We start from the raw sequence: 27,050 nt of genomic DNA on the forward strand, positions 1-27,050 counted from the left end.
GAGAGGTTGTTGTCCTGGCACCACACTGCCAGGTCTCTGAGCTCCCTATAGGCCGTCTCATCGTTGTCGGTGATCAGGCCTACCATTGTTGTCGTCAGCAAACTTAATGATGGTGTTGGAGTCGTGCTTGGCCACGCAGTCTTGGGTATACAGGAGGGGACAAAGCACGCACCCCTGAGGGGCCCCCATGTTGAGGATCAACTTGGCAGATCTGTTGTTGCCTACTCTTACCACCTTACCGGCCCGTCAGGAAGTCCAGGATCCAGTTTCAGAGGGATGTAGTCCCAGGGTCCTTAGCTTAGTGATGAGCTTTGTGGGCACTATGGTGTTGAACACTGAGCTGTAGTCAATGAACAGCATTCTCACGTAGGTGTTCCTTTTGTCTAGGAGGGAAAGACACTTGCCAGTTGGTCAGCGCACACGTCCTGATATTCCGTCTGGCCCTGTGGCTTTGTGAATGTTGACCTGTTTAAAGGTCTTGTTCACATCGGCAATGGAGAGTGATCACACAGTCGTTATTGAACAGCTGGTGCTCTCATGCATGCTTCAGTGTTGCTTGCCTCAAAGAAAGTATAAAAGGCATTTAGCTCATCTGGTAGGCTTGCGTCACTGGGCAACTCATGGTTGGGTTTCCGTTTGTAGTCTAATAGTTGGCAAGCCCTGCCACATCTGTTGAGCGTCAGAGCCGGTGTAGTAGGATTCAATCTTAGTCCTGTAACTCAATATTAGGAAGGTGTTTTTAATGTTTTGTGCTTTTGTTAAACTTGCTTCAAAACCCTCACGGGGTGACACCTTGTGGAGAAACCACAAACTGCTAATTTCAATGGGAAATCTATTTGCTAAAATACCGATGGTATTTTTTTGGAGTGCATGTTTCCAGTTCCGCTTCCGGGTAAGTTTAAGTTGTCGCCTCGTTCACGCATGTCGATGAAACAGTCGAATTTTATCCCCTCAACTGATACATTTCAATTACTACAGTTTAATGTAATAACTTATAATACAGACATATTCATATAGTTAAATCTCAAGTTGTGGATATACTATATAAGGTGAGTATAACGTTTGATTGTGAAGTTCTGAAATAATGAATGATTGGTGATGAACGGATGAGACTCAAAAGCGTTACGTTAGCTAGTTAACATTAGCTAACCTGTCCCTCAGGCTAGTATCCTATCGAGCTGGTTTTCTAGCTACATGTGAATGTGTTGTAGCTAGATAAGGTTGGTTAGATTTGCTTTGCTAGTTAACTAGAAACCCATCATTCAGAATAAGCTGGCAGTCACTGGCAGCTGTTTGCTACTGCGAGCTAACGTTAGCCTGCTACTTATACAGTACAAAGGTTTTCTTCCAACAACGTATACATCTGTTCACCTACTTAGTTCTTTGCCCATGATAATTTGCTATATAGTGATCTACATTTTGCAAGAATTACGCCTGCTTGGCAGAGTGTGATAACATATAGGCAGAATGAGAATGCAATGACTACTATCCTCTGCTGCTTACTCACTTACTTGAAATCATCTTGACCACAGAGTGCAGGATGCCGTCGCTCAGCTGTAGATTCTACCAGCACAGGTTTCCAGAGGTGGACGATGTGGTGATGGTCAACGTGCGCTCCATCGCAGAGATGGGAGCCTACGTAAGTCTACTGGAGTACAACAACATTGAAGGCATGATCCTCCTTAGCGAGTTGTCTCGCAGACGTATCCGCTCCATTAACAAACTCATCAGGATCGGACGCAACGAGTGTGTGGTCGTCATCCGAGTGGATAAGGAGAAAGGTGAGAGGAAAAATGCTCGGGAATTGTGATGGGTTGACTTGTAGCCTGGTCCCATATTTGTTTGTGTTTCCTTGCCAACTTGTCACAGATAACCATAGGATTTGTCAAGACAGAAATAGATCTGGGACTAAGCAAGTTGTCCTGTTCTCATTGTGATATGAATATACTATAATTTACCGGTTCATTTCCCTGCTCTCTCTCTCTAGGTTACATTGATCTGTCCAAGAGAAGAGTTTCACCCGAGGAGGCAATCAAGTGCGAAGACAAATTCACCAAATCCAAAACGGTATGTTATCTAAATCCTCACATTATAAAGACAAAGTGCCAAAAGTCCTTGTTTTTACATGTGCCTTCCATGTACCCTCTAACTTCTAGGAAAATTTTAACCCACTTAAGCAAAGCCTTTCTCCAAGATTTTACCATCATTGTAAAGCCCTAGTTATTTGGTTGCTTTGATGGTCATTTCTGAACTTGATTATTTATTAGTGAATAATTTACTGTCCCTCATTTATGGTCAACCCTGTTACGTGAACTGAACTATATTTAATATTGTGAAACTATTCCTTTTTAAATATATATTTTTTAAGATACATTGAACATCTAATAGACAAATCATAGTGTAAAAGCAGGTGAGCTAGTTCTGCTCTTTTTGGCAATTTTCTGGTGTTTTGTGGTGGGAAACTGAGTGGGTCGAGCATAACATGTCATTCATTACCTGTAGATAGAAAGGCTAGAAAATATGTTACAAAAAAACGTTTTTGTGAAGCTTTCATTCAATTGCCGCTCCCTTTTGCACACAACAAGCTCCCCTGTCACAAGGGGATTTATGCATGATTTAAGATTAAATCGTCAATCCTGTTACTTTATTTGGCACTTACGTTTACATTTGAGTAATTTAGCAGATGCTCTTATCCAGAGCAACTTAGTTAGTGCATTCTTCTTAAAATACCTAGATGAGACACAACCACATATCACACATGTAAATTTACTGTAGTCATTTTTATTTATTTAACCTCTTGATTGCTATTTACGACAATGTTAAAATTTGGTGAAATAAATGTTTTTTTATATATATATTTTTTTACCAATAAACACTTCTCAGAAGTCGCCGAGTTGGTGGAACAACCCTAGTACAATATACTATTTTGCCTTGGGCTGACAATGCAGAAGGGCTGGTTATGTTAAGTTTTGGTACTCTTAGATGTGTTGTCAACTGATATATTCAGATATAATTTCTGGAGGGGAACCTAGACTTGTGTGTCTTCTGTCATGACAGGTGTACAGCATATTGAGGCATGTGGCTGAGGTTCTGGAGTACACCAAAGATGAGCAGCTGGAGAGCCTGTTCACACGCACCGCCTGGGTGTTTGATGAGAAGTACAAGCGGCCTGGATACGGAGCCTATGATGTCTTCAAACAGGCTGTGGCGTAAGTACTGACAACCTGGTCAGGGTTGGTGGACGGGATTCTCTTGTTTAGACATTTATCCACAAAAATATGATTTTCCATTCTTAGTTTCAAACAGACTTACGGAACTAGAAATGGAAGAAAAATATTCCATAGATTAGTCTCCTGGTTAGATACAAATTTGCCCAAGCGAGACTAGATGCAAATCTGTTTCTCTTGCATCAATAGACATATTATTTAGCTATTGCCCTGGACCTCCCAGGATTGAATGTGTTAATGACTGGTGTTTTGGCCCACAGGGACCCAGCCGTTTTAGATTGTCTGGACCTGACAGAGGAGGAGAAGGCTGTCCTCATTGACAACATCAACAGAAGACTGACCCCACAAGCTGTCAAAATCAGGGCAGGTATGTACACCTAACACTTACCTGGGTACATGTACATCATATACACAGCAGTGTCTTGATGAATCTTGATATAGCATTATACTAATGTGTTAGCAGTGGCGGATTTAGGGAGAGGCGACATGGGCAGCCCATGCCGACACGGCACGGGGCGCCCACACCATTTTTTAAATAATAATAATAATAATTTGGAATGGTGACATTTGTGCGATGGGTTATCTATCGCTCATTTGCACATCACATCAATGATATCATGTCACCGTGTGGGACTGTGGGTCAATTAACCTTGTCGGAGTGGGTGCCCTGATTCTAGTTTATGAGCTAGGCAGGCTACTGCCTGGGAAGGTCTCCAACTCAGAAGTACGAGATGAGGAGGGGAGTGTGGGTAGGTTGACCTCAGGTCTCCCCACTGGAAGCCTGAGGTAGGGGGAGCGGGGGAATCTGTCAAATAGCACCCTTCTAACTTTGTACAGTACTAATGCAATTAGTTGTGCAATTTAGTTTGTGTGTTTCTTGTTTGACGTGCAATAGTGTAATAAGCAGGTTATCTTCTTTATAAGTGTGTTATTCTATTTGTGTGTTTGTGTAATATAGGATTTGTGCAATTTAGTTTTATTTGTGGGTTTTTTGTTAGTAATAGTGTATTTCAATAATTTTTTTCTTTGTATTTATATACACTTTGTTTCTATTTGCCTTTGTTATTACTTTTTGATATTTATTAGTCTTACTTTTGTATATTTTATATTTATATAGTTTAAAATGTTATGATTATTTGTGTTGTTCCAAATGTCTGAAGGGGGGTTCGCCCAGGGAGCCATACAAGCTAGAACTGCCACTGTGTTTTAGAATAATATTTTTGGGAACCCACTTAAGCCAACTCCCATGTCTCCCTCAGACATTGAGGTGGCCTGTTACGGGTATGAGGGGATTGATGCTGTCAAAGAAGCGTTGAGGGCGGGGCTGGGCTGCTCCACAGACGCCATGCCAATCAAGGTAAATAAAACAACAAACACCCCTCAATAGTCCGTTTTTTTTACGGACCCAGATTAAACATAGTATAATCCTAGACCATTGGTATTCAGACTTTTTCAGCAGGGAACCCATTTTTTCCCCATGAATTTCTTTCCTTAAAAAATTGTTTTATATACACTACCATTCAAAAGTTTGGGGTCACTTAGAAATGTCCTTGTTTTTTAAAGAAAAGCGGGTTTTGTCCATTTAAATAATATCAAATTGATCGGAAATACAGTGTAGACATTGTTAATGTTGTAAATTACTATTGTAGCTGAAAATGGCAGATGTTTTATGGAATATCTACATAGGCGTACAGAGGCCCATTATCAGCAACCATCACTCCTGTGTTCCAATGACACATTGTGTTACCTAATCCAAGCTTATCATTTTAAAAGGCTAATTGATCATTAGAAAACCCTTTTGCAATTATGTTAGCACAGCTGAAAACTGATTAAAGATGCAATAAACTGGCCTTCTTTAGACTAGTTGAGTATCTGGGGGCATCAGCATTTTCTGGGTTTGATTACAGGCTCAAAATGGCCAGAAACAAATAACTTTCTTCTGAAACCCGTCCGTCTATTCTTGTTCTGAGCAATGAAGACTATTCCATGCGAGAAATTGCCAAGAAACTGAAGATCTCGTACAACGCTGTGTGCTACTCCCTTCACAGAACAGCGCAAACTGGCTCTAACCAGAATGGAAAGAGGAGTGGGAGGCGCCGGTGCATAACTGAGCAAGAGGACAAGTACATTAGTGTCTAGTTTGAGAAACAGAAGCCTCACAAGTCCTCAACTGGCAGCTTCATTAAATAGTACCCGCAAAACACCAGTTTCAACGTCAACAGTGAAGAGGCAACTCCGGGATGCTGGCCTTCTAGGCAGAGTTGCAAAAAAGCCATATCTCAGACTGGCCAGTAAAAATAAAATATTAAGAGGGGCAAAATTACGCAGACACTGAACAGAAGATTGGAAAAAAGTGTTATGGACAGACTAATCTAAGTTTGAGGTGTTCGGATCACAAAGAAGAACATTCATGAGACGCAGAAAAAATGAAAAGATGCTGGAGGAGTGCTTAACGCCATCTGTCAAGCATGGTGGAGGCAATGTGATGGTCTGGGGGTGGTAAAGTGGGAGATTTATTCAGGGTAAAAATAATCTTGAAGAAGGGAGGCTATCACTCCATTTTGCAACGCCATGCCATACCCTGTGGACGGTGCTTAATTAGAGCCAATTTCCTCCTACAACAGGACAATGACCCAAAGCACAGCTCCAAACTATGCAAAAACTATTTGGGGAAGAAGCAGTCAGCTGGTATTCTGTCTATAATGGAGTGACCAGCACAGTCACCGGATCTCAACCCTATTGAGCTGTTGTGGGAGAAGCCTGACCATATGGTATGTAACAAGTGCCCATCAAGCCAATACAACTTGTGGGAGGTGCTTCAGGAAGCGTGGGGTGAAATCTCTTCAGATAACCGCAACATTGACAACTAGAATGCCAAAGGTCTGCAAGGCCGTAATTGCTGCAAATGGAGGATTCTTTGACGAAAGCAAAGTTTGAAGGACATTATTTAAATTAAAAATAATTATTTATAACCTTGTCAACGTCTTGACTATATTTCCTATTCATTTTTCAACTAATTTCATGTATGTCTTCATGGAAAACAAGGACATTTCTAAGTGACCTCAAACTTTTGAACGGTAGTGTGTGTGTATACATACAATTGAAGTCGGAAGTTTACATACGCTTTAGCCAAATACATTTGAACTCAGTTTTTCACAATTCCTGACATATAATCCTAGTAAAAAAATCCCTTTCTTAGGCCAGTTAGGATGACCACTTTATTTTAAGAATGTGAAATGTCAGAATAATAGTAGTGATTTATTTCAGCTTTTTATTTATTTCATCCCATTCCCAGTGGGTCAGAAGTTTATAACCACTCAATTAGTATTTGGTAGCATTGCCTTTAAATTGTTGGGTCAATCATTTTGGAAAGCCTTCCACAATCTTCCCACAATAAGTTGGGTCAATTTTGGCCCATTCCTCCTGACAGAGCTGGTGGAACTGCTTCAGGTTTTGTAGACCTCCTTGCTCGCACATGCTTTTTCAGTTCTGCCCACAAATTTTCTATAGGATTGAGGTCAGGGCTTTGTGATGGCACATCCAACACCTTGACTTTCTTTCCTTAAGCTATTTTGCCACAACTTTGGAAGTATGCTTGGGGTCATTGTCCATTTGGAAGACCCATTTGCGACCAAGCTTTAACTTCCTGACTGATTCAAGCAGCTCAGCTCTTCCTGTTGATCACATTCCAGAGGTTTTCAGTTGTCATTTTCTGAAAAGAAATGCTCTAAATGACTATTTTTATTTGGAAATTGGGAGGAATGTTGTCAGTAATTTATGGAATAAAACAAAAATGTTAATTTTACTCAAACACATACCTATAAATAGTAAAACCAGAGAAACGGATCATTTTGCAGTGGTCATTTTGCAGTATTCAGAGCCCTGGACTTTTTCAAAATTTTGTTACTTTACTTTAAAATTGATTAAATAGTTTTTTTCCCCCATTTATCTACACACAATACCCAAAAATGAAAAAGCAACAACAGGTTTTTAGACATTTTAGCAAATGTGTATTTAAAAAAAAAAACTAAAATATCACATTTACATAAGTATTCAGAACCTGTACTCCTCCATGCTTCACGGTGGAATCCACACATGTGGAGATCATCCGTTCACCTACTCTGCGTCTTACAAAGACACTGCGGTTGGAACCAAAAATCTCGAATTTGGACTCATTAGACCAAAGCACAGATTTCCACCAGTCTAATGTCCATTGCTTGTGTTTCTTGGCTCAAACAAGTCTCTTGTTCTTATTGATGTCCTTTAGTAGTGGATTCTTTGCAGCACTTCGACCATGAAGGCCTTATTTCACAGTCTCCTCTGAACAGTTGATGTTGAGATGTGTCTGTTACTTGAACTCTGAAGCATTTATTTGGGCTTTCAATTTCTGAGGCTGGTAACTCTAATAAACGTATCCTCTGCAGCAGAGGTAACTCTGGAACTTACTTTCCTGTGGCGGTCCTCATGAGAGCTAGTTTCATCATAGCGCTTGATGATTTTTGCGACTGCACTTAAAGAAACTTTTTCAAAGTTCTCAATGTTCCATATTGACTGAACTTCATGTCTTAAAGTAATGATGGACTGTCGTTTCTCTTTGCCTATTTGAGCTGTTCATGCCATAATATGGACTTGGTATTTTACCAAATATGGCTGTCTTCTGTGTACCACCCCTACTTTGTCACAACACATTAAGGAAAGAAATTCCACAAATTAACTTTTAACAAGGCACACCTGTTAACTGAAATGCATTCCAGGTGACTCTACCTCATGAATCTGGTTGAGAGAATGTCAATGGTGTGCAAAGCTGTCATCAAGGCAAAGGATGGCTACTTTGAAGAGTCTCAAATATAAAATATATTTTTTTGGTTAGGTGATTCCACATTGGTTATTTCATACTTTTGATGTCTTCACTATTATTCTACATTGTATTCAATGGTTTTTTAAAAAATATTGAAAAACCCTTGAAATGAGTAGGTGTGTCCAAACTCTTGACTGGTACTGTATACACATTAAAAATATATATTAAAAAAGACAAAAGCATCCACTGAAAGTGACTTTTAGTCCAAGATCTGTGTCAGGGAAAAGGCTGAATGTATCACAACATAGTGTCTCTTTGGTTACCTGACAGATTAACCTGATAGCGCCGCCGCGCTACGTCATGACCACCACCACACTGGAGCGCACAGAGGGTCTCTCCGTCCTCAACCAGGCCATGGCTGCCATCAAAGAGAAGATTGAGGAGAAGCGAGGCGTGTTTAACATCCAGATGGAGGTCAGTACAATTACCTTATTGTCATAAGTTACATAAAATCATATGTTTGCTGTATTTTAATACACTATAGAAAGAGGGGGACAATGGAAAGTCCATGGTGGGGTGGTTAGAAGTTTCATGTAAATAAAAAAATATTTAAAAATCTCGCATTAAAACAGTATTATAAACAGCAACAATGTTCAGGACATTGCGCCTTCAATGTCCATGTGTTAATGTCTTATGTTTTCCTCCCCTCCAGGCGAAGGTTGTGACAGACATAGATGAGACAGAGCTGGCCCGCCAGCTGGAGCAACTGGAGAGAGAGAACGCTGAGGTGGACGGAGATGACGAAGATGGAGAGATGGAGGCCAAGGCAGAGGACTAAACTAGATGAAGAACTGAGGGATTGGATACGACGACGAGACCAATTATACATATGCAGTCCAGAGCATGTATTCATAAAGCATCTCAGAGTAGGAGTGCTGGTCTAGGTTCAGACCACCCCACCCCCATATGTAATCCAATGCATAATGATCTAAAAGGCTAAACTTATCCTAGATCAGAACTCCTATTTTGAGATATTTCATGAATACAGGCCCTGTCTGATGAGATGACGAACTTCATGTCAAATCAAGCATTCTAGAACGTCTCTCCAACTGAACCCTTTGGATCAGTAGCAGGGACCATCTCAGGGAGACTGATAGAGATGGCTACAGGCACTGACTGTCATACTGCCAAACACAGGGCTGGGAAAGGCCTCTGTGATTATAACAATGGACACAATAACAACTGAATATGATCACTGAACCCTAGCTGTTTGAATTGCATCAGAACGGGTGGGTTGGGGTAGGATTAGCCTATTTGTGCTGTAGCCAACTTCTCTCTGTGTGGAAGAGTTGGCTACAGCACATATAATACAAAATGGGACACGGCTTGGGTTGGTGGGGTGGTAGCCTGGTCCCCTGCTGAATGTTCTTTAACCAACTCTTTGTGACACATACAGTATAGGACCAGGCTAGAGTGAGTAGGGGTTTTGATATATTCTGAGAATATAATAAGACAAGTGTTTTATATATAGCAAGGACATATTTTAGGAATGAGTACTTTTGAAAGTGGCCTTGGCTGTCTCCCCAACTCCATGAAAGGACAATAGCTTTCTTGTCGTTTTCCAGCTCAATATGGTTCAAGTGAAATGTCGGAAGGGAGAGTATAATGCTCACCTAACCAACTCATACAGATCTTTATAACTTATGGTGCATTCTGGATGTATTTCTATTTTGACAGGACTACATTCTAAACATTACATTAAACAAATAAAAAAGTACCTTTGTGTTGTCAGGTTAGAAGTGATTGAAAGTGAAGCATGCAGTTATAGCAGAATCTGTTTCAGAAAGTTCCATGTGAGTTCTCTAGCCTTTATCAAAGAATTTAAATAAGTTGTTTTATTGTTGTCACATACACAGGATATGTACAGTGAAATGTGTTGCTTTATATGGTCTGCCATAGCAGTATCAGCACACCTGGAGCAAATTAAGATTAAGTGCCTTGCTCAAGGGCAAATCAACCTTTGTGGCTGGGTTACTAGTCAAACACTAACAGCTAGGCTACCTTCCACCCATTCACAAAATAAGCAAATTAATCATAGTCGGCAGGACAAGCACGAGATAGTGAGATCCTATTGGCGCGTTCTTGCATATATTTGTGGTTTTCCGTTATGGAACGCCTACTCTGAAATGAGCATCTAAACAACGCACTTTTTATAAACTTTAGTAACAGGTCAAGTCTACAGAACTTAATCTACTCTGTTCGTAACATATTCTAGTTCGGGGAACAGAAAATTGTATTGAGATCAAATGTTTCATCGATGAGTAAATTGGCCCTGCTGGTCCCAGAGCTTCCTGTAGAAACGGCCGGGGAAACATCTGGCTCATTATTCTATTTTTGCTAATATCTCTGGTTGTAGTTTGTCTGCACTACAAATCCCAGAATTCAGTGTTAGCAGTTGGTAGCAACCCTGAAGGCTTACTAGTCAATCATCTGTAGTGTAGCAAAATATATATTTTAAAAAGTTGTAAATGTTTTGCTAGTTGACTGAAACTATACATAAATTACAGAACCAACGACTCTGCAAAATTGCTAGCTCTGTAGGGCGACAGACTATGGAGATTAATCGACCTTCAATCAAGGTAAAATTCTTTGAACAAGTTAAAATAACTGTCGACATTTACTTTTCCTCAGCCAACAAGATGGGTAAGTTAATGAACAGCAAAATCACTATCCTATGTGAATCTACTATAGTATAAACGTTTAGGCAACCTATTATATTGGTCAGTTTGTCGAGAAAGATTGTCTATTCCAGTCTGGACATTTGTGGGAAGATAGATCCCAAATTCATACAAAAACGTTAAAAAGCCATGAGTCTGATGCAACAGATCAGAACATGTAGCTTAAAGTTGATAAACTATTATTTATTAAGATTATAAGCGCAGTAATGCACACAAGGCAGTAAGTAGGCTACGCAGGAATGTTCGTTCCATAATGCAATTGGCGGGAAAACACCATTGTCGAGAGGGCACTGCGGTTTCATGTGGCAGATGAAATGAGAGAAATGAGGATAGAGGAGATCTAATAGGCTAACTTGAAGCAATCTAAGACATGCCTCGTAATATATATTAACACGTTCAAGATTTAAACAGTTAAGTATGTTTTCAAAATACATGTTTTGAAAAATGAGCCTCCAGCTCGTTGCAAAGTGAAGTGTGACGCGCTGATGAAGCCTGCCTGGGGGAAAAAATGTTTTTGAACGGTCATCCAACTCTGGCCTGTGGAGCACTGACTTTACGAGCTGAAGATCACTGACGTCATGAAATGACCTCATATTTTTCTGAGTTCCCAGTTGTCTTGAAAGCGCAGCAGTAGCTCTTGCACAGTCTGACATATTTTCCACTCTATGTCTCTATCTGTATGCTGTATGTGTGTAATTTAAAAAAAGATACATAAGGAATATAGTGTACACATGCACCAAGTTAATTCCACAAAATTATGCAATATAAGCATGATCAGTCAAATGTATGTACATAGACTGTTGAATCCGTCAATGAATAGGCTAAAAAGCTAATAGGCAAATTTTGCAATGGGATTTTTTCTTCTGGACAATTGTACGGTGCCAATTTTATTTATTGGTTTTACAAAAATGTTATCGGAAAAAAGCCTGCTACCTGGCGAAAGGAAGCCCTCTGTGTAGGTACAGACTCCCAATGTGTCCTAAACCTAGATTTTGGCTTGTGAAAACGCATTTCGTTCTGTAGCTAACTAATAATGAATGACACAAATGACATTTCCTAATCTTTTGTATAGGTGACCCAGGTTATATTCATCATAACCATTTTGTTAGTCAGGGTGCAGTTTGGAACCACCATATCAGGTAAGCTGATCACATTGTGTCAAAGAAAGTAGCTAGTTTTAAAAGGACATTCTACTCCAAAATAAGTATAATGAGGGAATAAGTCCATGTCTTACCAGGCATGGTGTGTATTTATTTATTTGGACAGTGAAGCTAAAATGTTGAATTTTGCTCTGTAGTATACTCCAGCATTTTGGATTCAAGATCACATGTTCCATATGAGGAGACAGTAAATTATGTCACTTTTTTTTTTTTTTTTCATGTTTTACTCTTTAGAAATGAAAGCACTTTATGTATTTGGTCCCCTAGGGATGTCCTCCAATACAATACAGCAATGATAGGTTTGTTTGAAACAATTTGGTTTGATTAGAGAACGAATTGATGCGATACGATGCACAACATTTGTTGCAAAAACACATTCATTTTCCATGAGCTGGGCCTCTGAGCTGGATCTGTCTGAGCTGACTTCTGTGTGTAAATTATGTATGTCTGTGGTGTATGTACTATGTAGGCACCTGTGCAGAGCCACAAGGGAGACTAGGCATCTACCACCCCACTACTACTATCAAATTAGGGGGAGGGGGGGCAATGTAGCCTCTGTTTTTCTGCCCCCCCCCCCCCCACACACACACACTTTGGTTTTGAAATCACCCACTAATTAACTTGTAATTTTTGCAATTTAAGTGTTTGCGCTAGTAATGAATCAATATTTATCATTTACAAATAAGCTATGGCATAGCCAATCAATATAAGGCACAACTTTGGATTTCACCCCCATCTCAAAATGGAATGGTTTTGATCAATTGTAGGTTTTTACAGAGTAATCTTCTGCTTCGGGCCATGCAGTGCGCCTCGCAAAATTGATTGCTGTCCTCGTTATGAAATTATCAACTTTACCCTGTACATCTAAAAATGGCACAGTATTTGCAAATGTACACAGCTTTTCCTTCTACATCAGCTCCAGTGAAATGTCTCCACACATCAGTGTGAAGGAAAAGCAGCCAACAAGTGCTCAGCATATGTGGGAACTCCAAGGCTTTTGGAAAAGCATTCCAGGTGAAGCTGGTTGAGAGAATGCCAAGAGTGTGCAAAGCTGTAATCAAGTCAAAGTGTGGCTATTTGAAGAATCTCAAATATAAAATATATATTGATTTGTTTAACACTTTTTTTGGTTACTACATGATTACATATGTGTTATTTCATAGTTTTGTTGTCTTCACTATTATTGTACAATGTAAAAAATTAAGAAAAACCCTTGATTGAGTAGGTGTTCTAAAACTTTTGACCGGTAGTGTAAATCAATAACTGTCAATTGTTCTATGGATGTGTGAGTGTATGGGTGGATGTGTCTGTGCATATGATGGGGAGAGGGAGGGAGGATGAATATGTGTAGGAGGGCGGGAGAGAATGGGTGTGCGGAGGCATGGAGTATATGTTGTGTGTGAATGAAAGAGAATGGATGAGTAAGAGGATGTGTAGAGGGGTGTGGGTGTTTTTGAGAAAAGAGGAGGGGGGAGAAGATGGAGGTTGGGATAAACTTGGCCTGGCTGGGTAAGGAAAGGAGGGTAGGTGGTGATAAGCTTGGCTTGGGGGGTTAAGGATGGGAGGGGGAACAAGCTTGGCTTGGGGGGGTAAGGATGGGAGGTGGGGAAAAGCTTGACTTGGTTAGGGTTAAATGGGGGAGAGCAGGGATGGGGTGGTGCAGAGAGATGGGTTTGGGATGTTTTTTTTTTTTTTTTTTTCTTCTTTTTTTTATGACTTGTAAAATTATTAAGAGATCTGGACAGATAGGAAAGGAAGTCAAAGTATTATTATTCCTTGTTTGTCATTACAACTGCGATTTAATGGTGGTTATTGGTGATAATAGAGAGAAACTATGTCCAGTGGATTGGGATGGGGTGATTGGGAGAGCATCAGACACTTCTCTGTGGTGTGCTTGGGTCATCCACTCATCCCATTTCAGTCTTTTGGAGGACCCACTCACCCCAAGTAGACCCTCACCAGCCAATATACTTACATTTATTTACCTTATAAGGTAATCCAAACCAACCACAGTACTTATGTGGTAGTCTTTCTTAAAATGTACAGTATGTACAATGTACGTACAGTGCATTCGGAAAGTATTCAGAACACTTTACTTTTTCAACATTTTGTTTACATTACAGCCTTGTTCTAAAATTGATTAAATTGGTTTGTTTTTTTCCTCGTTAATCTACACACAATATCCCATAATGACAAAGCAAAAACAGGTATCGCATATTTAAAAACTCAAGTATCACAGTTACATAAGTATTCAGCCTGACAGAGCTTGACAGGCTCTGCAGAGACGAATGGGAGAAACTCTCCAAATACAGGTGTGCCAAGCTTGTATTGTCAAACCCAAGAAGACCCGAGGCTGTAATTGCTGCCAACGGTGCTTCAACAAAGTACTGAGTAAATGGTCTGAATACTTATGTAAATGTTATATTTGAATCTTTTTATTTGCGATACCTGTTTTTGCTTTGTCATTATGGGGTATTGTGGTAGATTGATGAGGGGGGGGGAAACTATTTTATCCATTTTAGAATAAGGCTGTAACTTAACAAAATGTGAAGTGGTCTGAATACTTTCCGAATGCACAGGAAAGATAACTTTATCCCATTACTTAACAATATGAAATCAGATTTAATTAAATAGAATAATCTTCCCATAAATCTTACAGGTAAAATAAACCTCTTCAGAATGGCATGGCTCCCAATGTTTTTGTATTTATTTTCAGTAATACTGATTTTTTTTCTTAACTAAGACAAAATAATTCATAATTTACTTTTTTCTGCACAACATACAGTACTAGTCAAAAGTTTGGACACACCTACTCATTCCAGGGTTTTTCATTATTTTTACTATTTTCTACATTGTAGAATAATAGTGAAGACATCAAAACTATGAAATAACACATATGGAATCAGGTAGTAACCAAAAAAGTGTCAAATCAAAATATATTTGAGATTCTTCAAAGTTGCCAAATGTCCTTTGCTCACTCTGACAGCTTTGCACACAATTAATGCCTTCTGGGAATGTTTATAAAGTCCAAAAGTTATGGGCGGAGTTGGAAAGAAGTATTACCATGTAAATTTACCTTTAATTTGTCTGTCTGTATATTTCAAAACATGGCATAAGATACCTGATGGGTTGGACAATACATTTCTTATCAATCATTTGGAGCTGACTTGCCCAGTTAAATAAAGGTTACATTTAAAAAACTCTTTAAAAAACATATCCTTAAAAACTGTAAATCAACCTCCGTTGTTTACGCAATGGAAAGGTCAAATGCTTTACTATCTAAAAATGTAAAGTGAGTGGGCGACGGAGAGAAACAAATCGTGCAGTTTGACGCCATGTGGCAGAAAGTGATATGTGCGCTGGAGATAGGGGTGAGGGTTAGTGGGTATGGGCAGTGATGTAGTTGATGTTTTGTATTGTTGATAAAATATCAAATAAAATCATGTGAAAAAAAGACAAAGTAGGCTATAGAGCATTCTCTCACTGCTCTAGAATGTATCTCTTCAGTGTTTGGCCTTGGGAGGTGGTACCATTTGGAGGTATTTTTGCGGGTTGGGCTCAAAATCAACTTCATACCCTCGTCATGATTACGGAATGTTATTCACTCTCCGCAGGGTCGGCAGAAAGAAGGAGGATGTTTCCTTTTTTCAGAGGTTTAGTATTTTCAACCTAACTTCTGTTTCCCCTGAAAAAAGTAGGTGGGGACTACGCTCAGGCGCCTTGTTATGCCTGCTACTTTAGGTGACGGATTATTGTGGATAATCATGAATGAATTATGAATAATGATGAGTGAGAAAGAGGCATAAATATCTTACCCCCCCCCTCACACAAAAATGCTAACCTCCCCCATTTTTGGTAATGGTGAGAGGTTAGCATGTCTTGGATAATCTTTCTGCACACAGAATCTGCCCACAGGACTTAATCATTCATCATTATTCATGATTCATTCATGGTTATCCATAATCAAGATAGCATCCACATTAATGTAGAAGTATTCAGAAACATATTATTTTCTTATTTACAATAAAAGGCACAATAAATTGTTTACCATTCATTTCTATTGGTCACAACATAATCTGAAAGACAACCAAAACAAACTGCAAATGCATCCAACAGGTTTGTAGAGTAACAGGCTTGATGTAGTCATTTCTAAACAGTAAAACATATGTATGAAAATTACCTCAAATAAAAGGTATTGGCGCCTCATATGATTTAAAAACTTAAATCCAAAATGCTGGACTGTAGAGACAAATGAAACGTTTTAGCTTCACTGTCCAAATAAATATGTAGTGGCGTGTACATATGCATCAATCCCAAATTAATGGAAAAGAAAGGCACCATTTAATGATGATACATAGGGCTGTTATTTGCATTGGATGTGAACAGATTACTGTTTTTCTAGCTGGCAGACTTCTTTTGATTTATTCTTTACATGACGTTGATGCACTTAGACCCAGATGACACAGATGAACCAAATGACACAGATGAACCAAATGACACAGATGAACCAGATGACCCAGAGCAACAGAAACTATTTCAGTGTGTGTCAGGAAATATGGATAGCAAAAGGGTTCGACTGTACCTCGGCCTGGACAATCTGGTATGTTGCTCCAGCAGCTCTCATCAAACATCTGGCGCCCCCTTGTGTTGCCTGGAATAAATGCTGTGTCCCAGAATTATGATGAATAGTTTTAGGGCCAGTTTCTGTGACCCAGATAAAGCCTCATTCTAGATTTAAAAGCCATGTTCAATGAAAAACGTACAAAGTAACTTTTCAGGGGGGGGGGGGGGACAAACCATTGTAATTTGTCCATCCTTGTGATTGCCATTCTATCTCATTCATTCCAGGTGGTGGATTGCATGCTACGGAAGAAACCAGGCGGCTCAGCTAGACAGTACCAGAACCAACTGAAGCTCTACACATCATCTGGTCTCCTGCCCACCATGGCCATCTATAACAGCACTAACACAGCCACCTTCTCCTTTAAATTAATTATGGTGAGATGGGCTAAGATTAGGATTAAATGGTACATACAACAAAATCAATGGTCTCAGTAATTACTTGAATTCAATGACTTTCTACTTCTATCTGTTCCTCTTATGTGTTATGTGTACTTTCCCTCTGCTTGTTAGAATGCATCCACCTGGAGAGTGAACGTCCCCAGATACAACATAACTATCAACACAGGTGTCATTATTTCTCATTAATGAACCGATCTATTAGTCTGGGTACCAGTTTTTAGCTAACATTCCACTCCTGTCATTTGCCTAAGAGAATCTCAACGGTCAATATGCAGCTGGATTTCCAGCGGAGTTGCTCATTGGTTGTTGGAAATAACATATTGTATATATAATATTTTCCATGACAACATGTGGAGCCTCAAATAGAATTACAAAGTACAAAAAATAAACATTTAGCTTTTATACTTTTCTAGTGGAAAGCTAAGATATTTTATGATTGTAATTGCAGTATGTATTTAGTTTTGGAATTTAGAAGTGAGCTAGCAACTTTTTACAGACTGGTTTTCATCTGGACAACAACAAACTGTTGCTTAGCAACCAGACACCAAAAGTGTTCCAAAATGTGCTTTAAAAAAACGAGTTCCAATATTTGCATAACCTTTGATTGGAGGATAGCTATGACTGTTACCGAATCAGGATCAAATCCTCTGACTTAAACATTTAAAAAAATATAAATAAAATCACCTTTATTTAACAGGCAGGCCAGTTGAGAACAAAGTTCTCATTTACAACTGCGACCTGGCCAAGATTAAGCAAATCAGTGCGACAAAAACAACAACACAGAGTTACACATAAGTTAAACAAACATTCAGTCTGTAACACAATAGAAAAATCTATGTACATTGTGTGCAAATGTAGTAAGATTAGGGAGGGAAGGCATAAATAGGCCATAGAGTAAATAATTACAATTTAGCATTAACACTGGAGTGATAGACGTGCAAGTAGAGATACTGGGGTGCAAAAGAGCAACAAAAAAATAACAATATGGGGATGAGGTAGTTGGGTTTGCTATTTACAGATGGGCTGTGTACAGGTACAGTGATCGGTAAGCTGCTCTGACAGCTGATGCTTAAAGTTAGAGAGGGGGATATAAGTCTCCAGCTCCAGTGATTTTTGCAATTCGTTCCAGTCATTGGCAGCAGAAAACTGGAAGGAAAGGTGGCCAAAGCAGGTGTTGGCTTTGGTGATGACCAGTGAAATAAACCTGCTGGAGCGTGTGCTACGGTTGGGTGTTTCTATGGTGACCAGTGAGCTGAGATAAGGCTGGGCTTTACCTAGCAAAGACCTGGAGCCAGTGGGTTTGGCGACGAATATGTGGCGAGGGCCAGCCAACAAGAGCATACAGGTCGCAGTGGTGGGTACTATATGGGGCTTTGGTAACAAAATGATTGGCATTGTGATAGACTACATACAATTTGCTGAGTAGAGTGTTGGAGGCTATTTTGTAAATTACATCGCCGAAGTCAAGGATCTGTAGTATAGTCAGTTTTACAAGGGTATGTTTGGCAGCATGAATGAAGGAGGCTTTGTTGCGAAATAGGAAGCCGATTCTAGATTTAACTTTGGATTGGAGGTGCTTAATGTGAGTCTGGAAGGAGAGTTTACAGTCTAGCCAAACACCTAGGTATTTGTAGTTGTCCACATATTCTAGGTCAGAACCGTCCAGAGTAGTGATGCTAGTGGGCAGCAATTGGTTGAAGAGCATGCATTTAGTTTTACTAGCATTTAAAAGCAGTTGGAGGCCACAGAAGGAGTTTTGAATGGCATTTGCTCGTTTGGAGGTTTGTTAACAGTGTCCAAAGAAGGGCCAGATGTATACAGAATGGTGTCGTCTGCGTAGAGTTGGATCAGAGAATCACCAGCAGCAAGAGTGACATCATTGATATATACAGAGAAGAGAATTGTCCCTAGAATTTAACCCTGTGGCACCCCCATAGAGACTGCCAGAGGTCCGGACAACAGGCCCTCCGATTTGACACACTGAACTCTATCTGAGAAGTAGTTAGTGAACCAGGCGAGGCAGTCATTTGAGAAACCAAGGCTGTTGAGTCTGCTGATAAGAATGCGGTGATTGACAGAGTCGAAAGCCTTGGCCTGGTTGATGAAGACGGCTGCACAGTACTGTCTTTTATCGATGGCGGTTATGATATCGTCTAGGACCTTGAGCGTGGCTGAGGTGCACCCATGACCAGCTTGGAATCCAGATTGCATAGCGGAGAAGGTACGGTGGGATTCGAAATGGTTGGTGATCTCTTTGTTAACTTGGCTTTCGAAGACTTTAGAAAGGCAGGGCAGGATGGATATAGGTCTATAACAGTTTGTGTGTCTCCCCCTTTGAAGAGGGGGATGACCGCAGTTGCTTTCCAATCTTTGGGGATCTCAGACGATAAGAAAGAGGTTGAACAGGCTAGTAACATGGGGTTGCAAAACTTTCAGCGGATAATTTTAGCCCAGCTGATTTGTAGGGTTCCAGATTTTGCAGCTCTTTCAGAAAATCAGCTGTCTGGATTTGAGTGAAAGAGAAGTGGGGGGGGGGGGCTTGAGCAAATTGCTGCGGGTGGTGCAGAGCTGTTGGCCGTGGTAGGGGTAGCCAGGTGGAAAGCATGGCCAGCCGTAGAAAAATGCTTGTTGAAATTATCGATGATCGTAGATTTATCGGTGGTGACAGTGTTTCCTAGCCTCAGTGCAGTGGGCAGCTGGGAGCAGGTGCTCTTATGCTCCATGGACTTTACAGTGTCCCAAAAAAATGTGTAATTAGTGCTACAGGATGCAGATTTCTGTTTGAAAAAGCTAATCTTATATTGGTTGTGTATATGTGTATATTGGTTTCTGACTTCCCTGACTTCCCTTGCATATCGCAGGGGCTATTCAATGCTAATGCAGTACGCCAAAGGATGCTTTTGTGCTGGTCAAGGGCAGTCAAGTCTGGGGTGAACCAAGGGCTATATCTGTTCTTAGTTCAACATTTTTTGAACGGGGCATGCTTATTTAAGATGGTGAGGAAAGCACTTCAAATAGCAACCAGGCATTCTCTACTGACGAGATGAGGTCATTATCTGTTTTAGAGAGAGTTTGACAGTGATGAGGGATGGTCGTTTGACCGCGGAACCATTACGGACACAGGCAATGAGGCAGTGATCGCTGAGATCCTGGTTGAAGAGGTGTATTTAGAGGTCAAGTTGGTCTGGATGATATCTATGAGGGTGCCCATAGTTACGGATTTAGGGTTGTACCTGGTAGGTTCCTTGATAATTTGTGTGAGATTGAGGGCATCTAGCTTAGATTGTAGGGATGTTAAGCATGTCCCAGTTTATGTCACCTAACAGTACGCACTCTGAAAATAGATGGGGGGCAATCAATTCACATATGGTGTCCAGGGCACAGCTGGGGGCTGAAGGTGGTCTATAACAAGCGGCAACGGTGAGAGACTTATTTCTGGAAAGGTGGATTTTTAAAAGTAGAAGCTCGAATTGTTTGGGCACAGACCTGGGTAGTATGACAAAACTCTGCATGCTCGCTCTGCAGTAGATTGCAACACCGCCCCCTTTGGCAGTTCTATCTTGTCAGAAAATGTTGTAGTTCAGAATTTTTGGTGGCCTTCCTAAGCCAGGATTCAGACACAGCTAGGACATCAGGGTTGGCGGAGTGTGCTAAAGTAGTGAATAAAACAAACTTAGGGAGGAGGCTTATGATGTTAACATGCATGAAACCAAGGCTTTTACGGTTACAGAAGTCAACGAATGAGAGCGCCGGGTCAATAGGTGTGGTGCTGGGGGCTACAGGGCCTGGGTTAACCTTTACATCACCAGAAGAACAGAGGAGGATTAGGATAAGGGTACGGCTAAAGGCTTTAAGAACTGGTCGTCTAGTGCGTTGGGAACAGAGAATAAAAGGAGCCGATTTCTGGGCGTGGTAGAATAGATTCAGGGCATAATGTACAGACAAGGGTATGGTCGGATGTGAGTACAGTGGAGGTAAACCTAGGCATTGAGTGACGATGAGAGAGGTGTCTCTGGAGGCACCAGTTATGCTAGGTGAGGTCTCCGCGTGTGTGGGGGTTGGACAAAAGAGCTATCTAAGGCATGTTGGGCGGGACTGGGGGCTCTACAGTGAAATAAACAATAATAACTAACCGAAACAGCAGTAGACAAGGCATATGCCCCTGAACAGGCAGTTAACCCACTGTTCCTTGGCCGTCATTGAAAATAAGAATTTGTTCTTAACTGACTTCCCTAGTTAAATAAATAAATATTGATATTAGGGAGAGGCATGTGTAGCCGAGTGATCATAGGGTCCAATGAGCAGCAATAGGTGAGTCAGGGAGCCGTTCAGTAGTCGCTGCTACGCTAGGCGAGCTGGAGACACAGCGATTCAGAAAGCTAGCGGGCCGGGGTTAGCAGATGAGTCTTTGACAACATCGCAACGGAAAAGCCTGTTGAAACCACCTCTGACGATTACGTCGGCAGACCAGTTGTAATGGATCGGCGGGGCTCCGTGTCGGCAATAAAGGGTCCAGGCCAATTGGCAAAAGAGGTATTGAAGCCCAAGAATTCGCTGGTAGACCTCTTCGGCTAGCCGGGAGAGGCTAACTGGTGCTTGCTTCGGGACAAAGGCGTTAGCCAGCAGTAGCCCTCGGTTGCAGCTAGCTAGCTGCCATGATCCAGCGTAATGGTCCAGAGCTTGCGTCAGGAATCCGTAGAGAAAAAGCAGTCCGATATGCTCTGGGTTGATATTGCGCTTGCAGACTAGCAGGTATTGGCACGCGCTGAAGCTGGCTGGTGTCCAAGGTAACGGTGAAGACCGCAGCAATGGCTAACTAGCTAGTAGCTAGTTATCTGGCTAGCTTCAGATTGGGGTTCCGGTTCTAAAGTATTAAAAATAGCATATCCGTACCACATTGGGTGAGGCGGGTTGCAGGAAAGTATATTCAGTTTGTAGATGGAAAGTGAGATTAAAATATATACGAAAAAAAACTAGGACTATTTTCACGGGACAAGACAAACACACATCCGACTGCTACGCCATCTTGGATTCTGATAGGTGATCTCAAGCTCATTAATGATAGAATGGCCTTTATTCAATCTTCAAATATGAAAAGACTCTTTGGCAAATGACAGGAGTGCCAAGGAGTGGAATGTTAGCTAAAAAGACTGGTACCCAGGCTACCCAGCTATTACTTGAAGACCAAGGCTACTTGAAATATTGATGTACTATTACAATATCTACTTGCAGCAGCCCTTCACAGGCTTGATTGGCCTATTTAAACCTGTCTTCTCCCTCTCTGCACCTCTTTCTCTGTCTCTCCTCTCCCGCCCCCCCATTCCCCTAGTGGCAGCACCTGTGGATGAGTGGTATGTGGAATTCAGTATGTTCCATGGCTTCTCTATGTTCAGCAGCAAGGGATCCATCCTGGACACACTGAAGGGAACACTACTGGACGTGGCCAGAGGTTGGACTAGGGGACGGAAGGGCCTATTGTGATTCTGTGACAAAACACTGGGTGTTTTGAATTTGGATATTTTTGCCAATGACTAAAGAAAATAGTGTACTCTGATTAATTGCGGTGCCGGTTTACCTCTAGGTGGCAATCTTTTCTTTATGATCATAACGCCGGATAGCTGAGAAGAGATGGGGTTTTCCACAATGATAATATGGTTAAAGGCATTGATAGTATTTCCTATATTATCTATCTATCCCCTATTAACATTTTACATTGATATATTAAATTAAATTCAGCAGATGCTTTTATATCCAGAGCGACTTACAGTTTGTAAGTCAGTTAGACTTACATTAAAGGGGCATTCTGGGGCCTCCCGAGTGGCGCAGCAGTCTAAGGCGCTGCATGGCAGTGCAAGAGGCATCACTACAGACCCAGGTTTGATCCCAGGCTGTGTCACAGCTGGCCGTGACCTGGAGACGCATGAGGTGGCACACAATTGGCCCAGCGTTGTGTGGTTTAGGGAAGGGTTTGGCCGGCTGGGATTTCCTTGTCCTATCACGCTATAGCGACTCCTTGTGGCGAGCCCGGTGCCTGCAAGCTGACTGCGGTCGCCACCTTGAAAGTGTTTCCTCCAACACATTGGTGTGGCTAGCTTCCGGGTAAAGCAAGCAGTTTGTCAAGAAGCAGTGTGGCTTGGAAGGGTTGTGTTTTGGAGGACACATGGCTCTTGACCATCATAGGGGAGTTGCAGCGATGGGACAATTGGGGGGTAAATGTAAAACAAATGAAAAGGGACAATCTGCAGTTGATACATCCATTTTTAGACTTACAAATGAATGATATACAGTTGGGCAAAAAAGTATTTAGTCAGCCACCAATTGTGCAAGTTCTCCCACTTAAAAAGATGAGAGAGGCCTGTAATTTTCATCATAGGTACACTTCAACTATGACATTGTAGGATTTTTTATGAATTTATTTGCAAATTATGGTGGAAAATAAGTATTTGGTCAATAACAAAAGTTTATCTCAATACTTTGTTATGTACCCTTTGTTGGCAATGACAGAGGTCAAACGTTTTCTGTAAGTCTTCACAAGGTTTTCACACACTGTTGCTGGTATTTTGGCCCATTCCTCCATGCAGATCTCCTCTAGAGCAGTGATGTTTTGGGGCTGTTGCTGGGCAACACGGACTTTCAACTCCCTCCAAAGATTTTCTATGGGGTTGAGATCTGGAGACTGGCTAGGCCACTCTAGGACCTTGAAATGCTTCTTAAGAAGCCACTCCTTCGTTGCCCGGGCGGTGTGTTTGGGATCATTGTCATGCTGAAAGACCCAGCCACGTTTCATCTTCAATGCCCTTGCTGATGGAAGGAGGTTTTCACTCAAAATCTCACGATACATGGCCCCATTCATTCTTTCCTTTACACAGATCAGTCGTCCTGGTCCCTTTGCAGAAAAACAGCCCCAAAGCATGATGTTTCCACCCCCATGCTTCACAGTAGGTATGGTGTTCTTTGGATGCAACTCAGCATTCTTTGTCCTCCAAACATGACGAGTTGAGTTTTTACCAAAAAGTTATATTTTGGTTTCATCTGACCATATGACATTCTCCCAATCTTCTTCTGGATCATCCAAATGCTCTCTAGCAAACTTCAGACGGGCCTGGACATGTACTGGCTTAAGCAGGGGGACACGTCTGGCACTGCAGGATTTGAGTCCCTGGCATCGTAGTGTGTTACTGATGGTAGGCTTTGTTACTTTGGTCACAGCTCTCTGCAGGTCATTCACTAGGTCCCCCCGTGTGGTTCTGGGATTTTTGCTCACCGTTCTTGTGATCATTTTGACCCCACGGGGTGAGATCTTGTGTGGAGCCCCAGATCGAGGGAGATTATCAGTGGTCTTGTATGTCTTCCATTTCCTAATAATTGCTCCCACAGTTGATTTCTTCAAACCAAGCTGCTTACCTATTGCAGATTCAGTCTTCCCAGCCTGGTGCAGGTCTACAATTTTGTTTCTGGTGTCCTTTGGCAGCTCTTTGGTCTTGGCCATAGTGGAGTTTGGAGTGTGACTGTTTGAGGTTGTGGACAGGTGTCTTTTATTCTGATAATAAGTTCAAACAGGTGCCATTAATACAGGTAACGAGTGGAGGACAGAGGAGCCTCTTAAAGAAGAAGTTACAGGTCTGTGAGAGCCAAAAATCTTGCTTGTTTGTAGGTGACCAAATACTTATTTTCCACCATAATTTGCAAATAAATGTATTAAAAATCCTACAATGTGATTTTCTGGATTTTTTTTCTTATTTTGTCTGTCATAGTTGAAGTGTACCTATGATGAAAATTACAGGCCTCTCTCATCTTTTTAAGTGGGAGAACTTGCACAATTGGTGGCTGAATAAATACTTTTTTGCCCCACTGTATACCCATTGATTCTTGAAGAATATAACTTATAAATGCCCCGTGCTTAGTTCAACTGTCAAAGCCCATCAGAACCCAAATTATAAGCTTGTTTTACTCAAATGTGTAAACATTGTAAAAAATAAAAACACTGTATAGCCTTAAAACATGCTTAAAACAACAATGTTGATATCTTCGATGGGCAGTCCTTGTATACATAGCTCTCTATGAATTTGAGAGTGGTTACATTTCTCCAGGCCCATCCCTCAGCTTTTTAACAAAACAGATGTGTTCACATTGTTATTGTTTCAACTAATGATTGCCCTTTTAAGGTTGTATCTTAGCAGTATGAGTGTGAATTTCAATAAGTTTGTCAGAATTACATTGGCCATGGCATCTCTCCCTTAGAGCCCATCCTGCAGTGGACGATAGGGGAGGAGTTGTCGTCTCGTATCATTGAACCACATCTCCACCGGGTCCTGCAACTACAGGTCAGCCAGAGTCCCTGTGCCGGTGATGTGGCCGTGCTGGCACCTGTCTTCGCTCCAGGAGGACACACAGGTGAGGAAGACATACTGTATACACACACACACACACACACACACACACACACACAAACATGTTATGACAAACAGAACATACTTTAACTATAGAGAACTAACTGGAGACAAACAGGCCATTGATGTGCCCTGTGTATACACTCACCAGCCAGTTTATTAGGTACACCCTAGGTTCGGATCCACCTTTGCCTTCAGAACAGCCTGAATTCTTCAGGCATTCTACATGGCGTCAGAAACGTTTTACAGCGATGTTGGTCCAGGCTGACGCGATGGCATCACAGAGTTGCTGCAGATTGGACGGCGGTACATTCATGCTGCTAACAGCCCGTTCCATCTCATCCCAAAGATGCTCTGTTCATTTGAGGTCTGGGGACTGCGAAGGCCACTCAAGTAAACTGAAGTCGCTGTCAGTGTTCCAGGCAATGTTTTTCCATCCATGACAAGGATTGACGGGTTGTGTGTTCCGAGATGCCGTTCTACACACCACATCTGTACTGAGCCGTTATTTGTCTGTTTGTGGCCCGCCTGTTAGCTTGCACGATTCTTGCCATTCTCGTTCGACCTCTCTCATCAACAAGCTGTTTTCGCCCACAGTACTGCCGCTGACTTGATGTTTACCAATTCTTGGTAAAGCATAGACACTGTCGTGCGTGAAAAGCCCCGGAGGGTGGGCGTTTCTGAGATACCGGCTCGCCTGACGATCATACCACGCTCAAAGTCACTTAGGTCACTCGTTTTGCCCGTTGTAACGGTCAATCGAACATTAACTGAATGCCTCGATGCCTGCCTGCCTGGCCACTGATCCAAAAATGGATGCTTTTGCGCAGGGGTAGAATTAGAAGAAAAATCACTGTAACATCACAGGTCATTTAGCTTGAAAGCAATTTGCACTTGTTAAAATTAGTTTCACATGGGGATCTCAGTTCTCAAACATTCCAATTCAATTCTACCCCTGCTTGTACTCATTCATAGGACTTTGTCAGTGATCATTATTGAGGTCTTCTGTCCTCTCCCATTGTAACTGTAGGGGTGATTCTCAGTGTCACCAGATCTGCCTTCACCGCTCAGGGACGATGGTTCAACGCCACAAGATCACTATGTAGCTTGATCAATGAAGGTAGAGCATCTTATCTATCACGTTGCAGCTTTGATATATACTGTATTACTTAGAATTGTATTTCAACATCCCTTATTCTGCTGTTTGATACACAACGATACAGTGAGTGAGTGTGTTGTACAGTAGTTTTCAGTGCATTGTCTTTAGCCGGTCCTGTATTATTTGGTTATTAATGACTCTAATACCATTTTCACACACCCAAGGTGAGCCGAGCTGAGAGATCGCTTGAAAAGGGCCTTAATGGCTGTTCTCATTTTCCTCTACAGTGTGTGTGTCTGGCTGCTGACCAGTCTCTTGATGTTCCACAGTGTGTGTGTCTGGCTGTGAAGGGAACTAACTTTTTCTGACTTACTGATCCCCCACTGTCTGTGTGTGTGTGTGTGTGTGTGTGTGTGTGTGTGCGTGCGTGTGCGTGTGTGTGTGTGTGTGTAACTGACCTGCTATCTCCACAGTGTGTGTGTCTGGCTGTGCGGGGATCTCCATCGTGGACCTGAAGCTGACCAACTGTCACCTGTTCCTGCTGACCAACCGGGGGCTCTTCATCAGCCAGGATCTCCTTTCCCCTGTCACAGGCCCTCTCAATGTACTAGACACA

At 41.5% G+C, this 27,050-nt stretch overlaps 2 protein-coding genes across 2 annotated transcripts in view; both read left to right on the forward strand.

Annotated features, from left to right (window-relative positions):
- Nucleotides 1-878: 878 nt before the first annotated feature.
- On the forward strand, nucleotides 879-9,575 carry LOC110497638 (eukaryotic translation initiation factor 2 subunit 1). Its single transcript, XM_021573882.3, has 8 exons — nucleotides 879-1,049; nucleotides 1,533-1,781; nucleotides 1,988-2,067; nucleotides 3,058-3,209; nucleotides 3,488-3,594; nucleotides 4,487-4,584; nucleotides 8,356-8,499; nucleotides 8,738-9,575. Exons 2-8 carry the CDS (start codon nucleotides 1,541-1,543, stop codon nucleotides 8,861-8,863), a joined length of 948 nt encoding a protein of 315 aa, XP_021429557.1. The 5' UTR covers nucleotides 879-1,049; nucleotides 1,533-1,540; the 3' UTR covers nucleotides 8,864-9,575.
- A 590-nt stretch (nucleotides 9,576-10,165) lies between these two features.
- LOC110497639 (cation channel sperm-associated auxiliary subunit beta) overlaps nucleotides 10,166-27,050 on the forward strand; it is a 42,676-nt gene continuing 25,791 nt past the window's right edge. The window contains exons 1-9 of the mRNA XM_021573883.3: nucleotides 10,166-10,664; nucleotides 11,836-11,902; nucleotides 16,375-16,523; nucleotides 16,772-16,921; nucleotides 17,057-17,111; nucleotides 22,275-22,394; nucleotides 25,187-25,339; nucleotides 26,366-26,455; nucleotides 26,908-27,038. Of these exons, the coding sequence (XP_021429558.3) occupies nucleotides 10,638-10,664; nucleotides 11,836-11,902; nucleotides 16,375-16,523; nucleotides 16,772-16,921; nucleotides 17,057-17,111; nucleotides 22,275-22,394; nucleotides 25,187-25,339; nucleotides 26,366-26,455; nucleotides 26,908-27,038 (942 nt within the window). The 5' untranslated portion in view covers nucleotides 10,166-10,637. The remainder of the gene's footprint in view (nucleotides 10,665-11,835; nucleotides 11,903-16,374; nucleotides 16,524-16,771; nucleotides 16,922-17,056; nucleotides 17,112-22,274; nucleotides 22,395-25,186; nucleotides 25,340-26,365; nucleotides 26,456-26,907; nucleotides 27,039-27,050) is intronic.

Source organism: Oncorhynchus mykiss, chromosome 19, assembly GCF_057628025.1.
Source record: "Oncorhynchus mykiss isolate SJ-2025 chromosome 19, ASM5762802v1, whole genome shotgun sequence".
NCBI classification, from domain to species: Eukaryota; Metazoa; Chordata; class Actinopteri; order Salmoniformes; family Salmonidae; genus Oncorhynchus; species Oncorhynchus mykiss.